At 29.7% G+C, this 18,391-nt stretch overlaps 3 protein-coding genes and 1 long non-coding RNA gene across 4 annotated transcripts; 3 read left to right on the top strand and 1 right to left on the bottom strand.

Moving 5' to 3' along the window:
- Positions 1-10,680: 10,680 nt before the first annotated feature.
- LOC101494558 (pentatricopeptide repeat-containing protein At1g71490-like) lies at positions 10,681-15,188 on the top strand. Its single transcript, XM_004513716.4, has 3 exons — positions 10,681-12,746; positions 13,147-13,226; positions 13,354-15,188. The coding sequence occupies exons 1-2, from the start codon at positions 12,304-12,306 to the stop codon at positions 13,199-13,201; spliced, it is 498 nt and encodes a 165-aa protein (XP_004513773.1). The 5' UTR covers positions 10,681-12,303; the 3' UTR covers positions 13,202-13,226; positions 13,354-15,188.
- Positions 11,046-12,304, top strand: LOC101498704 (putative pentatricopeptide repeat-containing protein At3g15130). The gene is made up of 4 exons (XM_004513724.2): positions 11,046-11,260; positions 11,426-11,688; positions 11,835-11,986; positions 12,119-12,304. Exons 1-4 carry the CDS (start codon positions 11,046-11,048, stop codon positions 12,302-12,304), a joined length of 816 nt encoding a protein of 271 aa, XP_004513781.2.
- Positions 15,189-15,346: 158 nt separating the features above from the next.
- LOC101494875 (remorin 4.2-like) lies at positions 15,347-17,840 on the bottom strand. Its single transcript, XM_004513717.4, has 2 exons — positions 17,157-17,840; positions 15,347-16,010 (listed from the first exon to the last, which is right to left on the bottom strand). The coding sequence occupies exons 1-2, from the start codon at positions 17,838-17,840 to the stop codon at positions 15,819-15,821; spliced, it is 876 nt and encodes a 291-aa protein (XP_004513774.1). The 3' UTR covers positions 15,347-15,818.
- On the top strand, positions 17,301-18,049 carry LOC140920157 (uncharacterized). The gene is made up of 2 exons (XR_012162786.1): positions 17,301-17,441; positions 17,690-18,049. It is a non-coding gene; the product is annotated as an uncharacterized lncRNA (long non-coding RNA).
- Positions 18,050-18,391: the final 342 nt, after the last annotated feature.

The raw sequence follows: 18,391 nt of genomic DNA, 5'->3' as shown, positions 1-18,391 counted from the left end.
GTGATTTTGTTGATTTATAACCTACCTCCATGGCTATGTATGACACACGAGTTCATGATGTTGTCTATGTTAATTTATGGGTCCAAATAACTAGGGAATGATATAGTCGTATATTTGGCACATTTAATTAATGATTTAAAGCATACGTGGGAGACAAGTGTGGAGGTATATGATGGATATAGAAGAAAAAAAACATTTTAATTTGATAGCATTGTTGTTCGATACAATTAATGATTTCACAGCCTACGACAATCTATCAAGATATATCATTAAAGGTTACTGTGTATGTCCTATATTTGAAGAGAATACACATTAGATGCAGTTGGAACATTGTAAAAAGAATGTCTTTCTTGGACATCACAGATTTTTACATGTTAATCATCAATATCATTGGTGGAGTAAAGCATTCAATGGATATGTTAGTTAGAAGACTTTATCTTAAAGAGAGACACAAGACACTGCCTGTTGTAGGGGTATACCTAGTAAATTATTTAACGTTCCTGAGTATTCTGGTCGTGTGAGGTGTAAAGGGTTTGGAGTCAATCCAAATGACTATTATCAACATTAAAAGACTTAAGTCCAAGTAATGTAGAATTGTTTGTTATGATACAAGAGCTAACTGTCGAACTTCATTATTTGCGAAGGAAGGATAATGAAAAAAATTTATTAGAAAGTTGTCAACAAAATATGCATACCCCTAGCAACATAGTTAGTTCCAATCTTATTGTTTTGAATAACATTCCTAAGGTAATAATTTAATGAATTAAAGTATTGCAATCCTTATTTAATTAATTGATGATCATTCTAACTAAAAAGTTCATCAATAGTTTTATATTGATTATTGATTTAGGGTTTCTCGTCTTTGTACTCTATTTGTCATCTCCTATACCATAAACCACTATATGTTAGCTATGTGAGAGTCTCAATTGATATTACTTTAGAGTTGGATGCTCCATTGACTGTACTGATGAAGGTGGAGATGTAAGGGTGGTGGGAGGGATCGTAAGATCATATGTGGCATGACCAATAATTGAGGTATGTTAGAAACATATTTGTCATATATATCTTTCGACCACAATCAATATATAGTCTTACGTTGTTGTTTAATCTGTCTTTAAATTTTTAATTTTTTACATCATTTTTAAAGTCATATAAAATCCAACGTAAATTGTAAGACCCATAGTTTTAAATTCTAATTTATGTATTTTGGTATTGAACTCTGAGGCTTTTTAGCCAAGTTATTGATATTTTGTGAGTTTAATGCCCAAAAATATCTTTTAATACCCCGATTAAAATTATTCGTCGATAAATAAATTAGATTAAGTATGGTCTATCTTTAGTCGAAGAATAGTTTATTTATGTTACGAATAATTTTATACCGGACAGTTTTGTTAAAAATATCTCGGTTGCTGAAAATTTTATCTGTCAATTGAGTTGCGACGAGAGTAGATATTTTTATCAAAATGGTTTGAGAAGTGATGGGAGGTGATGTTGATTGATTGCGAAACCTTTTCGAAATGTTTCAAAACTGATTTCTGCACTTTTTCTGATGTGTATTAGAATACAAGAAGGTTGTATTCGAATACAGATGTCCTGATTTGGCTATTGACTTCAGAAACAACATTGTCTTCGACTACAAGAATGTTGTATTCGAATACAGTGGTGTTGTTTTTGCTGCTGACATCCTAACTCGTATTCGACTACATCCTGTCACATAGTCGAATACAATGATGCTGTATTCGAATACGACAATGTAGTTTTGTTAAAAACTTCATTTTTCAACTTGTTTATGCATGTTTGACATATGAAAATCCTTTCACGGAGTATGCTAAAATGAAAGGTTATTTTGTGCATTTAAAATTTAAATGTTAAGTGTTATTTGTTAATTTCGGTTGGTGACCTTTACAATTATTGTGAAAATCTGGGTTTTTCCCTCAGATGAGAACCAGGATCATCCTACCGAGTAGTACCCTAGAGATGGACACGTAGTTAGACATACCTGACTGGTGTTGTGTCAGAAGGATCTTGCGGGGCGCATGGAGATCACCTGGGTTATTTAGTTTTTTTGAATCATGATCAGATTAGATAGTTGTATAGGGGATAGATGTCTTTCTTTGGTGTATGTATTTATTTCAATTTGAAAGATTGTACATATAACTCATATTGTCAACTAGTCTTTTATTTTGATGGGTCTATGTACCACTTTTTGATGTGACGTGGGGGAGTTAAAATTCTTGGGGCAGTGCTTTTGTACAGGTGTCTGCCGAGAATACCCCAGAGGTATGAACTATGTCTGATAGGCCTCATAGCCCCGGTGTATTTTGTTGTTTAAATACTTTGGATATTTATTTCAAAAACTATTTCCGCTGCTTGTAAATACCGTTTACTTTTGTCGTTGTGTTACGACTTAAATATTTATCCAAAAGTATTTCCTTCTTTATTTTTTTGTTTATGAATTTGTTTTGAAAAAAAAAATACATTCCGGCTGTTAAAAATCGGGGTGTTACATAAATGGTAAAGATGTTAAGGCGAACAAGTCAGTCACGTATATATATATATATATATATATATATGTTGGATCTTTTCTTGTGGGTATGTTGCAAATCTTGAACAAGAATAAGAGGAAACTAATGATGATGAAGGTTCCACAAATAAATTCCAAAGCGTGTGTATCACACTAAGCTTTAGGTTCGATTTGCCTCCACCAATCTATGTATATAAGATGCAAACGGGTTAACCGACGAACCTCCTTTAGGATACTTTGGAATCATATAAGTGAATTACACATTCACATCAACCCTATCGATCAAAGATAGTTTACTGGATAAAGTTATTTCATTTTCTCTCATACACTAGAGATAAGAAAAAATGACTCAGAAATATTTTTGACATAATTTTGACTCATGTACTATGAAATTTGTCTTTTATCCTTTCTGCCTCTAAAATATCTCTATTTATAGAGAAACTTTTACCAATTGGTGAAAGAAAAACACTCTTCAAAAATATTGTAACATTTGGTATCTTAACAGATGCATTAGTTTGATGGCTAAGAAAGTAACAAATGCATTAAACTCAAACATAGCAACCACTTAACCAAGTGATACATTAAGTTATTTAATTTTGATACATTAATATAGCTATTAGAGAATTCCAAATATATTTTGGAAATTCCCCTCACAATCAAGTATTTTAATATTTTATTAATAGCATTCCAATGTTCTTTACTTGTGTAACACCCCAATTTCTCATTATCTTATTTTAAATAGTATAATGATACGATACTATTTTTTTTTATATGAGTGTTAATATGTGTTCTAATTTCTTTAGATGTGTCTGTGTGTTTGCTTTAGTAATTGATTTAAATTATTAATATTAACCATACTTAACTTACAAAAAAATAAATAAAATAAAATAAATAGATATGTATATAGATATAAATAAAATAATACCAGGAGTTAGCTCTAATAGAATGGAATAATAATAATAATAATAATAATAATAATAATAATAATAATAATAATAATAATAATAATTATTATTATTATTATTATTATTATTATTATTATTATTATTATTATTATTATTATAACTTAGGTTATTATGTAGTATATATATGGCCTTCCAAACAACCAAGCCGCATCCCAATCAGAGAGTATCGCATAGGAGCCGCATTCCAATTTCAGCAAAATTAGGATTTGCAATTCCATTAGCCGCATTCCAAATTCAATTTGCAATTTCATTAGCTGCATTCCAAATTCAATCACAGCCGCATTCCAAATTCAACCACAGCCGCATTCCAAATTCACTTCCAATTTCATCAGATTTCCATTTGAATCCAACTTCCAATTCCAATTCCAATTTCAATTTCAATTTCAATTTCAATTTCAATTTCAATTTCAATTTCAATTTCAATTTCAATTTCAATTTCAATTTCAATTTCAATTTCAATTTCAATTTCAATTTCAATTTCAATTTCAATTTCAATTTCAATTTCAATTTCAATTTCAATTTCAATTTCAATTTCAATTTCAATTTCAATTTCAATTTCAATTTCAATTTCAATTTCAATTTCAATTTCAATTTCAATTTCAATTTCAATTTCAATTTCAATTTCAATTTCAATTTCAATTTCAATTTCAATTTCAATTTCAATTCCAAACCACAATCAGGTATCCTACTAGCCTTTCCTACCGACTTAACCTTCCAACAACATATGTTATATCAAGTCTGATACAAGTCGTAACTTACATAACTAATCTCTCTATTTTTTATGTGCTCTCAATTTATGTTTCGAATTTTGTCCCCCTTTGTCTTCTTGTGGCCCGACTATTTATAGACTTTTGGGTATAGATTTCAAAAGACAAAAGAATAATTGTCAATTGATTACCATTAATCTATTTTTTTTTTGTTTCTTTTCTTTTAATTGGCCACAATTATACCGATTCTTATTGCTATTGATTCATTTCTTCGGTTTTCTTTTCTACTCAATTGATCCCCATTATTCTGATTTTCATGACCATCAATCAATTTCTTTTCGGTTTTTTTTTTCATTTATTTTGATCATCATTGCATCGATTTTTATGACCATCAATTCATTTCTTTTCAATTTCCTTTATTTTTATTTCTTATTATTATTTTTATATTTTAGAAAATAGTCTGAACAAGAATTAGAGGCAAACAAGAACCGAAAACACTTGTGATTGTTAAAAGCTTATATCCCTAATTATTTATTTTTATTTTTATATTTTTTCACATATATTTATATATTTATTATTATTATTATTATTATTATTATTATTATTATTATTTCCTTTTTAATAAAATATAAAAATCAGACAAAATTAGGTGTCAACAAATATTACTTAAAAATATTTGTTTTCTTTTAGAAACAACTATAATTTTTTTTCTTAGGAGTAGTTCATCATGTAATAAATTGAAGATACGTCAGAAAATGACTTGATATATATATATATATATATTTGTTGTCAAAGAACGTAATGCAATTTACTAAAATATTATTTATTTATTTTCCAAATTAATATTTCAGTTGTTAGATCGATATTCATTTATACTCCAAAATAAAATAAATTGTCCTTAAATGAAATTCAAAAGAAGCAAGGTTGACTGGAATTAATGACATTCAATTATTTATTAGCGAATGAAATATCACTTTCGCTTTTCTATTAAAAGTTAACGATGAAGAGTAAATAACTTTACAATGTATTACAAATATTTTTTTTATACAAAATATTATTTTTATGTAAAAGTCTCATTTTTGCACCAAGCAAACATCATTCATGCAACTCTTTGAGACAATTAATACCTAAATATTGGTGTAAAGAGTCAGTTCATCCCACAACAAAAATTAAACCAAATAATAAGTTAACAACTATAAAATATGAATATAAAATATTTTCATAATAAAAGATTTAAAGAAATTAATTCTTTAATAGTTCCCAAAGATGTATCAAAAGCCGTATCTAAATTAATCAAGTAGTAACTCACCGTAGAGAAAATAATTAGATCAAAATAAAAATAATAATAAAATGTATGTAAGTTATGCATGCTCCTAAACATATATAATCCAAATATAACCAGCCACACAAGCGTCCACACATAAGTCACCCATACTAATGGGAAAAATTAAACCAGTCACACAAGCGTCCATAAAGATGCATATGATATGTCATGAAATGATAATGATGGTCAAAAGGTACATGTCACCACCCGCTTAGATAATTACAAAGAGAACAATGTTCAACACACAAATCACCAGCCACTTAGGCAACCACAAATATATAACATCAAGGTTTTATTCACATATGACATCAAGGTTTTAACCACATATGACATCAATGTTTTATTCTCATGGATGCTTACAATCAAGAGCCAATAATTTTGTTATCCCAAATATATAACACACAAACACGTGAATAAATGTCTTAGAGTCACAACTTTCATCTTATAAACTATAAAATTGAATTAGCGACGTGTTATTGATAGACATCAATACTAAAATAATGAAGAAGACATACAAATATAAACTTTATTTCTTCTACTATAAATTGTCTCCCATTATTAGTCATTTAGACATACAAATCAAGGTTTACCACTAAACGCATCACAAAAATCAACTTAATCATGTTATCACAATTAAAAATTAAAACTTTGAAATGAAATAGTACAAAAATCAAAATTTTAAATTAAAAAACATTCTAACAAACATATTACTCATGAGCTCATAATAAAAATCATAACTTCATAATTAAGTACAGCTAGACAAAACAAAAATCACAACTTTATATCAAATATATGGCAACAAGCATATTGCTCATGAAATAATAATAATAATCGAAATTTTATAATTAAGTTTATCAAGGCAAACATATTACTCATTAAAAAAAACATTATAGTTAAATTCTTTAAGACAAAGATAAAATCAATATTTTTCTTTTAAGACATCAAGACAACATATCCATATCTTACAAACTATTAATTTAATATCTAGTCTAACCTTACATGGGAAAAAAACTCTACCTTAGGCGCTTTCTTTCTTAACACCTATAAATTCGCAGGAGAAATAGCTCATGAGGCAATGATGAATCCAACACAGATAGATATTGGGATTTACGATTTAGAAAATTATTTTGGAGTGTACAAATGACAAATAGGTGTGACAACAAGAGAATGAAAATGTATGAACAGAAGGAGCAATCGTGAGATTGTTAAAATAAGGGGGTTTCAGTTGCTATTTATGTTGCAATATTACCATTGATTTCTTGTCTAAAATTGAAGTGCACTTAATTTCAATAACTCATTGTTACTATCTCTTTAATTTTATTAGGTTGTTACAATACCAATTGAAATCATATGTATTTATGTGTATGAGTTGATTAGGATTAACTAGTAGAGTTCATCGTATATTACAGTGTCACACCACCCCTTTTAATTAAATAAATAAATTAGAGGGTGTCACATCACCCTTTTAATTTTTTATCTAATAGTTACGAAACTAAAAATTGTATAGAATTATTTTTGTAGAGAATTAAAATAAAATCATAATTTTTATTTAAAAGAGAGGAATGCATGAGATATAAAAAGGAGAATAGTCTTTTTGTTGTCATCTCTTAATTGCACAAAAACTCATAATTAAATTTGTAATCTTCATTTGAAAAATAAATTAAAGGTGTTAAGGAGGAGAGAGAAGTAGGAGATGATGTCAAGAATGAGAGAATGTACATTATCTCCTTTCTTAATTGGTTGAGACAATGACATAAAGTTACATTATGCTAAGACAACACTATTAATTGTCATAAAATCTTGTCATGAAGGAGAGTAAAATAATTAGTCAAGTTACTATTTTTTTTATACTAAAGATAGATGGACCAAAAATATTTTCAAAACACTTATACATGAGGACTATGTTTCACTAACTCTACTATCTCCTAAAATGCATACAAATTTGGTCGAAAATAAAATTAACAAACAATATAACTTCTATAAATTCTACTTTTAATTAATTAATTCAACTAATATTTTTATCAACTAAAATAAATCAAACAAGACAAAAATATCACTACAAGTCACACATAACAAAATAAAACAAACATATCTAACACATAAATTTCATAATTATCGAAACTAATCAAATAAAAAAAAACACAATGAGTCATTTAAGAAATAATCAAGTCATTAGTTATCCCCATGTAATTGTCACGTCAAAATAGTTAAATAAAAATAAAGATTATAATTATTCTAGTGAAATTGAGTGTGATAAAATTTAATTTAATTTATTTACATATAAAATAACTATTAATTAAATTATAAATCATAACAATTACTAAAAGACACATATATAACATATATATGAAAATATTGGGGTGTTACACAAACTCATACAATGCCACTAATAAAAATCAAGACATAAACTGATTTTCAAAATCCAAACAAATAAAATTCATGTAATATAAACCACAATAAAATTATCATCAATTATATATGTTAACAAGGTGGCAACAAAACATGTATTCCAGAGAAATATACTATGTTTAACTTAATAAAAGAATATCAAACATATCATATATTAAAATAAATTAATTATGTACCTTTCACCATAATCATAAATATGTGATTGTTCATCTTCTTTAAAGAAGCAACCATTGTTAAAAAAAAAATTAAATTAAAACCAAGATTTAACCTAAAGATTGTTGGATCTTTTGTTGGGGGTATGCTACAAATCTTGAATAAGAAGATGATGAAATTGATGATGATGAAGGTTGCACATATATATATTTGGTATGAAAAATGATAAACATTCTACCCAAATAAAGAAAACAAGACTTTCATTGACAATGATACAATTATAACCCATCGTAAAACAACACAACTCTTCACCAAACTTTTAAATTGTATACCTTTCAAATGTATACTTTCAAACACGTTTAATTCTAAAAAAATTTTTTTTGGATCTTCAAAAATAACTATCTACCATTTTTCAAATCATTCTGATGGTGGAAAACTATAGTATTAAATTTATACATGTTATAGGAAAACTTAAAACTGACAATCATGCATCAAAATAAATTTAAATGTAAATTTCGTAAACTATCATAATCACATAGAATGAACATTTAAACTTATATCTTGTTTACATATATTTGAAACACATGAATATAATTGCGTACCTTTCACCATGGTCATGAATAAATAATTATGTGTCATCTCTTTTAAAATTGCAGTTATTAATTAATAACAAATAAATCGAAACCGTGAGATTTCCAGAATAACGGATTTATATATATTTTGAAAATGGTGGGGGATTGTGAGGGGAATTTCCAAAATATATTTAGAATTCTCTAATAGCTATATTAATGTAGCAAAATTAAATAACTTAATGTATCACTTGGTCAAGTGATTGCAATGCTTAGGTTTAATTCATTTGTTAGCCATCGACTCAATGCATATGTTAAGTTACCAAAGATTACAATATTTTTCAAGAGTTGTTTTCTTTCACCAATTGATATAAGTTTCTCTATATATAGAGATACTTTAGAGGTAGAAAGGATAAGAAAAAAATTCATGTTACACACGTCAAATCTCTATGAAAAATATTTGAGTCATTTCTTTTTTCTCTAGTGCATGAGAGTAAATGAATGAACTTTATTTTGTAAACTATCATTGATCGATATGTTTGATGTGAATGTGAAATTCAATTCAAAGATTTCAAAGTATCCTGAAAGGGATTCGCCTGTTAACCCGTTTGCATCCAATATACATAGATTGATGGGGGTGAATCAAACCTAAAGTTTAGTGTGATACACACGCTTTGGAATTTATTTGTGCAACATTCATCATCATCAATTTCATCATATTCTTGTTCAAGATTTGCAACATACTCCCAATAAAAGATCCAACAAAATATATATATATATATATATATATATATATATATATATACTAACAAGAAATTTTACAGACAACCACTTAATTAATGTTTTACTATTTAAACATTAGTTAACAATTAATTAACTTAATTTCACGATGTTTTAGATTCAAATACAAAAACTGCAACAAGTCAAATAAATTGAGAAGGTTGGACCTAGCAATATGCTAGTTGCACCACCAAAGCAAGATCTTGCAAAATCAAGACTTCAAAAGTGTTCCCCTAAACAGGTTGTGGACATCTTTCTCGATTTGTGCAGTGTTTTAAAATATTTGTAAAAACAAATATGTCTACGGATGTGGATATGTGAAATAGAGAAATGTATTTTTGGTGTTTCTTATGTAGATATTACTAGTAAGGAACAAACGATAGAGCTTTTCAAACATTAAGAAAGAGGTGCTTCTGTTATCTTCATATATATAAGGTATTCCAAATAGCTTTAGATAAATGAATTATTTTTTTGTATCAATGAATCAGTGACTTGATGTTATATTTTCATTCAAGGTATGAAAAATTGGTGTGGCCACGTTAATTGATCACCAAATTCTCTTTCATATCTCCCCATCAGATATCCATGGAGTTGGATTGTTCAATTCAAAATGATCCAACTCGGGTCAAAGATTATATAGTTGATGTACTGATGGATAATAAAGATCATTCGGATAATTTTTTTTATTATACCATATAATTTTGGGTTGTATTTGCTTTATAGGTTATGTTGGATGGCGCTTATATTTAAAAAACACTATTATAAGTTGACCTTCTACAACACTTTGTAAGATGAATGTATCGGACAAACCCTTTTGAATGTATTGAACGCTATTATAAGCTGACCTTCTACAACGCTTTGTTAAACCCTGTTGAATGTATTGGACAATACAAAATTGAAAATTAATTTATGACATCAAACATGTATCAAAGTTGGAAAAATCTAAATTTTTTATATCAATATTTGCATTAATGATCATTTTATAACTGTTCCATAAGTTATTTAAAATTTGTCTTTTAAATTTTTATTGTCAAACTCCCTATATTAAGTAATGAAATACAAGATATATTAATATTTACATTATGAAATTTAAATGTACTATTCAATTATATCTTTTTTTTAACAATAAAAATGTTAAAGTTTTATAATTTACATTTAATAATCTATTTTTCTATTCCGTACGACCTTCGAACTCAACTATACTAATTTATAAAAAAGAGTAAAATAAAAGATTAAAAATGTAAATTTATCTTTCTTCTTAGTGTCCCTTTATGATCTCAATTAGTAGAAAATTGTTGCATTCTCATATTTTGTACCATAATAACATTGATTCAGTTGATCCAATGGTTGAAGCATTGTACCAAACACTTGTTCCAACATCAAAACTTCCTTCTATGCATGCTCTTTAAAATTCTTTCAACCTTGTAACAATGGCTTCCACCACTTTTCACAACCACACATAAACCCTCAAACTCCACACATATTCTGACTATTCTACCGTTTCAACTTTTGAACAAAACTTTCTTCTCCATGATTGGCCACAGTTTCTTCAATTCTCAATTGGGTCACAGGATTATTTACTATCTTGTGTACCTTTACTCAAAATTCAACATAATGGGTAATGCAACAAAGGTGTTTGATGAAATGATTGTTAGGAACATAACCACTTGGACTACCCTCATGAAGGGATATTTGCTAAATGGTGATCTTGAACTTGTGTTTCGTGTTGCACGTGATATGTGCTTGCTTGGAGAGGTTTTCAATGAGCACACTTGCTGTGTAGTTCTGCAGCCATGTCGATCACTGGAAGATCGTGTTTATGTGAGCAGGTTCATGCTTCTGTTATAAAAAATGGGGTTTAGGAGAATGTTGTTGTGGCCACTACTGGTTTCGATGTACTCTAGAAGGGGCCAATTGGGTTTTGCAGAGAAAGTGTTCAGTGATATAAGTGTTAAAGATGCTTAATGCATAAATTATATGATTTTGGAATATAGCACGGCAGGTTTGGGAGATAAGACATTTAAGAACTTTGTAGATATTATAAAATCTGGGTTGAAACTGAGTGATTATACCTTTACGGATTTGATCAGTGCGAATGATTCAAGTATAGCACTTGGCATAAGGAAACAGCTACATGGGCTTGTAGTTAAGTATGGTTTTACGTGTGTTAAAGCTCTTGGAAATGCTTTAATTACAATGTATGGACATCATAAAATGGTCAAAGAGGCTGAGAGTTTGTTGTTGAAATGGATGAGAGGTCTTTGATTTCTTGGTCTGCTGTTTTATCGGCATTTGTTAAGAATGGCTATGCTAATAGTTCCCTTGAGTTTTTCTTAAATATGCTTTGAAATGATGTGCCACTTGATTCTGGTTGCTTTAGCATTGCACTTGATGGATGTTCAGAGTGCAATAATTTGGAATTTGGGCTTCAAATTCATGGACTTATAGTAAAACTTGGTTATGTCCTCGATATAAGCAGTGGAACTGCTTTGGTTGATTTGATTGCTAAATGCGGAAGTTTGAAGTGTGCAAGAGTGGTTTTTGACAGGATACCAGTGAAACTATAGCTTCATTTAATGCCATTCTAGTCGGATACTTATACTTGAATTCAGAAATAAAAGATGAAGAAGATCCTATGGTATTTTTGAGTAAACTATGATTCAATGGCGTTACACCAGATCGAGTAGCATTTTACCGGCTTCTCAGTTTCTGCAAATGAAGCATGCATAGGAGCTGGGAAGAGTCTTCATGCTTACACTTTAAAAGTGAGACTTGATGATGATACTGCTGTAGGCAATGCTATAATTACAATGTATGCTAAATATGGCATGGTTAAGGATGCTTATGAGATATTTACGTGTATGACCGCGTGATGTGGAATGGTGATGGAAACACTATTATTTCTCTATTTGAGGATATGAAGAAAAAGGGATTTGCACCTGATGAGACTACAATATTAGCTGTTCTTCAAGGATGTTGTTGTTACTCAGGTTTATGGGAAACCGGGTTGTGCTTAATCAATGAAATGGAGACTAAATATGGGATCAGACCTGTAATCGAACACTACTCTTCTATGATTGATCTTTTAGGTCGAGCGGGAAATCTATCCAAAGCTGTCAATATCATTGACAAGAGTCCATTTCCTGAATCACCGTTGCTTTGGAGGACTTTTGTCAATGCTTGTAAGCTTTGTGGCGATTTACAATTTGGAATGTGGGTTTTCAATAAATTACTTGATTTAGCACCCTATGAGGCCTCTTCTTACATGTATCGAATATGTATGCTGAAGGTGATATGCAAGAAGAAGCTGCAAAGGTGAGAACAGTTATGAATGACTTGAAATTAATTAAAGAAATTGGTTATGAATGACTTGAGGCGCTAGCTTAGTGGTAAGAGTTTAGCCTTGTAACCTCAAGGTACTGAGTTCAAATCCCCTCATTACATGTGACCTAATATTGTTAGAATAGAGATGTTCATAAAGCAGGAAGAATTTGTCGGTACATCATCTCTCATCCATAATAATTTTTCTGATAGTTTCAATATAGTAATTATGTATACCACTTGTAACTAAGAAAAGGTTGGAATAATCTGAACATTATCATTTGTAATATTCTTTATATATTGACTGGAATAAGGTTTTTGAGTTAGAAACTGATGCGACATTTTTGTTTTCCTTTATGCTCATTTATAAAATCATATACACTTGTAATCTTAGGGAAAATCCAGAACATGACCTGAAGGAGTTCATGCATTATAATCCACGAAAATGAAAGCAGGGTACTGGAATGCGTTCGAGTAAGTAGATTTGAATATTACTGCAGTTACTTTGGAATGTAGTGTATCTTGGATTCAGTTACTTTTTCATATTACTCTTAACATTTTTTTCATCCAATTTTGACCATATTTTTGAAATATATCCTAGTGTGGCATCAGTTCAAGTCTATAGACAAGCAAGGAAGCATGAGATTAGAGGCATTGTTCAACATACTGTGAAGCCAAGTAAGATGGATAAAAAATATTTGTTTCTTGAGTGGCAATATGCTGAGATTTAATATTTGTTTCTTGAAATGTGAGCGACTCCATCGATACAAGATTGGCAAAGTCGTCAGGTTATGGACTTAAGAGCATCTCCAACGCAGACTCTTACTCTGATTCTTACAGCTAAGAATTTATTCATGGTGAGTAACTAAGTATTATCATTGGAGAGAGAGGGATGAGGTAGTTGCCCACATGTAAGAATTGTTCTTACAAGACAAGTGATTCTTATACATTAAAAAAATTGATTTCTCCATATTAATAATAGAAATCTTATAAATTAATTTTATCATTTGAGCAAAGAATTCCAAAAATTCTGAAATATAATGTGGCATAGAAAACAAATCCAATTGGATTAAAGACTCTGAAATGGTTCACTATTGGAGGGTCTATGTACTAAATGCACCATAGGAGAAATATAAACTTTAAGAATGACACCTTGAACCTTTTTGGGAGTTTGGAGGAATGACACCTTGAACCTTTTTGGGAGTTTGGAGGGGAGGTAAGATGAGGGCTTTGGAGAGAGAAGAGGAGAGAGAAAGAGAGAGAAATCTCCCACTTTATTTTAGAGAGAATGATAAGTGTTTATGATTAATATATTTTTATTATTGAGAGTATTATAAATAGATGCAAATAATTTAAAGAATTAATTGAAATTCTTCAAATTTTTTGTCCAATACATTTTTTTTGAGTTCCTTCAAATTATGAGATTTTGTACTACGAAAAAAAATAAATGTCATCCAAGTTGGACTGACTATTCTTCCATTCATTTCGCTTTCTTTCTTTTTTCTAAAACTCTCCCCTTCCCTCTGCTTTCTCTTCTATATAGAGCCTAATGGAAAGATGACACAAAAAGAACCATGAAAGAAAAGAAAATGAAAAGAGAAAAAAGAAATTTTTTTTGATGTGCCATTTTTTGGTTAGACAATGGGGACATGTGATTTGATTGCATGCTGTAATCAAATTTCATGACCAAAATTCTTCTCATTTTAGCTAGTAATGAATTTATCAAACTAAACATTATTTTTTTAAAGTTATCCTGCTTTGTTGATAATGTGGCCCCAAGCTGATAATGCCTTCTACTGAAGATTCACGGTCCAAATACAAACACAACGAAAATACTGTCTACTGTTTTTAACTTTAGTCCTTGCTTTTTACTTGAAAGAATGTGGAAGCTTTTTATTTAGTTACTTGAGGTGATAGCAAAATCATGCGCAATTTAGGTGCAAAAGTTTAATAATCTCATCTTTTAATTAAGTTTTTCATATGTCTAATCTTTCCATTGATGAGAAACTTTTTTCTTAGCTGATTAGTTACCTCAATACTTGGAGTTAACCTTAGGAATGAAACGACAATATACCAGCATATCCACTGTTTGAGCTACGTAATTATACTTGAGGTGATATTGTTTTCAATCGTAATTTTCACGCAGTCAATAGCTTGAAGTTGGTTGGATAAAAAATCACACGACTCAGGTGTTAAACTTGATACATCAACTTTAAATTCAAACTCGATATCATAATTGTTCAATATTGTTCGAACAGTTTCGAAGTTTCGAACTACAAACTATGTGAATGCATGAAAATTGTGATTGTAAATAATCCAAATTAGTTTGAAACCCACTTTCATATCAAAGCCAAAACTAAGGAGTGATATTCCTTGTGTTTTGGCATGGTTTGCAAGATATTTTCTCATAAAGAAAAATAATTATTTCTTTCTCCTGTAACGGGATTTTTATTTTATAATTAAAAACTAATTAGGTAGATATGGGGGGCCAGTTTGGTGATCCAAAATCTAATATTATAGATAACAGTGCATTAAATGTTGGACACATTAGTTACGTGTTGGCAATGCACTTGCAAATTGTGGAAACCAACTAATTACAATAATAAGCAATATATTAATGTATAAAACTTAAAAACAAAATATAAAAAGCACAACCAACCAAAATTACCAAATGTTCATGTCTCTAAATTATAAAACACTCACACATACATCACTCAACAAGACTCCAATTGGGTTCTATATAGTAATGTGATAATAATAATATATACATCTCCATATTTCTTTTTCTTTATAATTAATTATACTGCTGCACTCACTTGCAAGCCCTCGTTAACCCTTTAAGATAATTAAAAAGGAAAAGGGGCTCTCATCAGATTATGTAAATTTATATGCTCATAATCTTCTATCTCTCACATGGTCTATTTAGTCAACTAGAAAATATAATCTATTCCCTCTTGTCGTTTTTATAAGAGACAATTAGATCAACAAAAATTGGTGTATTTGGTTTAATAATATATTAATTTTTGTTGATCTCATATAAAAAGGACATGAGGGAATATATGATATTTAAAAGAAGGATCTTTTGGAAGGGGCTCTTCCAACAGCTCTCATAAGGTTGGCAATTTCAAGAACCCTTGCAATTTTAGTTCCCCTTTTAGCCTCTGAAGATGCCCTCCTCTCTTCTGCTTTCCTATGAGCTTTTGCTACCTCATTTTGCATTTTCTCTAATGCTTTTGCTCTTTTCTCCTCTAGCTTCCTCTGCACAATAATGCATTATCAAACTTTTTGGTTCATAATGGACAAAATTATAATTACATTGTGTAGTAGTGTCAGTGTTTTACTTTTTATATTCAAGACAGAATGGACACTGAAAAGGAAACCAGAAGCAAGAAAATCAAATCATTTATTAGACCAATTGATAAAGTTGCTTATTGATAAGGCAGTGGATGCAGACCATAAGAGTCTCTTCAAATATTACCAAGTTATTACATCAACTTTAAGATGACACTTTGGTTTTAAAAGTAAAATACTTAAGGTCTGTTTCGATTGTTTATTTGAATTTATATATGGACATCAACACTCGTGAGAGTGTCTAAAAATAACTTCTGATATGTTTATAAGGTGTTTCAATTTATTTCCATAATCTCTCTTGGATAACTTATGAAAACAGTTTATAATTTATATGAAAATAGTTTGACTTTATTTTATTTTATATTATAGAAATAACTTATATATAAACACTTAATGTTAGATGCTTATACTATCAAAACTTAATTAAGTTTATCAAACAAGTTCTTAATGTTTGCTAGTGAATCATATTGAAGCTGCAAATTAGCATGACACTCTCTTACCCCAAGCAAGAAAAAGGAAGATTAGAAGAATAAGCCCATGTCCTAATTCAACTTTTCAAATAATAAATGTTTCAAGCAAAATGACTTAGATTTTAAGCCTGTATATGACCAACCCCCTTTAAATACATGCTAAAACACCACACACACATCAAAATTCAAATGGGAAAATAGAAAAGGGGAGAGAAAATGACAATAACAAGTGGTCTAGACATCATTCAAGCAATCATAATTTCATATAGAACTAATATTCTTTCCCATGTTCCTAAAATAACCCATAAAAAAATAACTATTTTTCTGACAAGGAAGATAACTAATCATTTAATTAGTTGTTCACAGAGATTGAATCAATGATCGATTAATTTCAAGAGACTTTCTTATATTCTTGAAAGTAATCATTGCAACCAAGCATCATATATCCATAAAATTGAAATCAACTAATCATAATTATTAACCCACTGAGCATATAAAATCATTAAAAAAACAGAGGAAAGAAGTAAAAACTTACCAAAACTCCTGCAAATAAAACAGGTAGTAATGCAATTGCAAATCATACCTCAACTTTCTTCATCCATGAATTAGCTTTCTGAACTTGCTCGTTCTCCCAACCATTTATTACAGCATCTTCCCTTTTGAACCTGTTATTAACCTTAGCAACCTTAGCATTCTGCCATGCAGCTATCTTGGATTCAACCTCTTCTTTCTTCACTCTATGCACCGACACTTCACTCTCACCATTCATAGTACCCAAAGACGAGGTTCCTCCTCTAGCTCCATGCCTCGGAGACGATGATGATGCAAGAAGCTCAAAAGGGCTGTTATCAGCTACAATTGCCAAAGGGTTAGTCTCTTCCATCAATTCATCTTCTCTAATCCTCAACAAGTTGTTAAAGCTTGTTCTGTTATTGTTATTGTTATTATTGTTGTTGTTATTGTTGTTGTTTTCTCTTTCATTGCTGTTATTGCCTGTGCTCGTCATAGGACTTATGTTGTTATAGTCAATACTTGATCCTGCTAGAACCAAAGCACTGAATTCTCTACTTATACTTGTGAAATTCTCACTAGAAGCAACTTCTGTATTTGCTACAGACACAGATGATTGGTGACTATGTGGTTGTCTTGTGTGTAGAGGATGAGGTGGGGTTAAAGCATGGATTTCTCTTATTTGTTCATCTCCTTCATCATCATGATCATCATGCTCTCTGCTATGGCTTGTTGAAGCTCTTTGATCATTCAACATGACAGGGTTGTTTTGGGATATGGGAGTGTTTGTGTTGGGTTTTTATATCTCTAGTGGAACAGAGAAAGTGAAGGTAAAGTGTATGATGAGACAAAATCAAGGGGGAAAAGAATGGCCAAGTGAAGGTAAAGTGTCAAATGGTGTGTGTTGCAGGCATTATTGTTATTATGTTATTATGTATGAGTATTTGATTTGGGTTCTCAATCTTACTAGTAGATGGCTTTTAATAATTATCTTCTTGCACTCTTGGTTTAGATTGATATTGTTCTCAGAAATTTTATTTTGACAAAATATATATATTTTACTATCATTTAAATTACACATACATAACAAATTAGTTTTTTATCTTTTATTTTATATTGAGTTAGTCATTTATCTTTTTTTTTTTTGTCAAATTAGTCTATTATATTTGTAAATAATTACAATTACACTGTTGATCCTAATTTCGAACTAGTTAAATTAAAACCAAAACACTTCTATTTTTTTTAACGAACTCGTGTAATTTTTAAGAGGTTTTGATTGTAATAATTATAAGAACATAGACCATCAAT

The sequence above is a fragment of the Cicer arietinum genome, chromosome 4 (assembly GCF_000331145.2).
Source record: "Cicer arietinum cultivar CDC Frontier isolate Library 1 chromosome 4, Cicar.CDCFrontier_v2.0, whole genome shotgun sequence".
Taxonomy (NCBI): domain Eukaryota; kingdom Viridiplantae; phylum Streptophyta; class Magnoliopsida; order Fabales; family Fabaceae; genus Cicer; species Cicer arietinum.
The sequence above is the reverse complement of the archived record's forward strand: the minus strand, read 5'-3'. Positions and strand labels throughout refer to the sequence as shown.

Bases quoted from the DNA above. Each gene is read 5' to 3' on its own strand.
- LOC101498704 (XM_004513724.2), top strand. From the start codon at position 11,046: ATGGGTAATGCAACAAAGGTGTTTGATGAAATGATTGTTAGGAACATA. The intron at 11,261-11,425 runs GTTCATGCTTCT...TTTGGAATATAG, and splicing joins GATCGTGTTTATGTGAGCAG to CACGGCAGGTTTGGGAGATA. The intron at 11,689-11,834 runs GTCTTTGATTTC...ATGGATGTTCAG, and splicing joins GTTGTTGAAATGGATGAGAG to AGTGCAATAATTTGGAATTT.
- LOC101494558 (XM_004513716.4), top strand. From the start codon at position 12,304: ATGTGGAATGGTGATGGAAACACTATTATTTCTCTATTTGAGGATATG. The intron at 12,747-13,146 runs GTGAGAACAGTT...TTGTAATCTTAG, and splicing joins TGCAAGAAGAAGCTGCAAAG to GGAAAATCCAGAACATGACC.
- LOC101494875 (XM_004513717.4), bottom strand. From the start codon at position 17,840: ATGTTGAATGATCAAAGAGCTTCAACAAGCCATAGCAGAGAGCATGAT. The intron at 16,011-17,156 runs GTATGATTTGCA...ATTATTGTGCAG, and splicing joins CATGGATGAAGAAAGTTGAG to AGGAAGCTAGAGGAGAAAAG.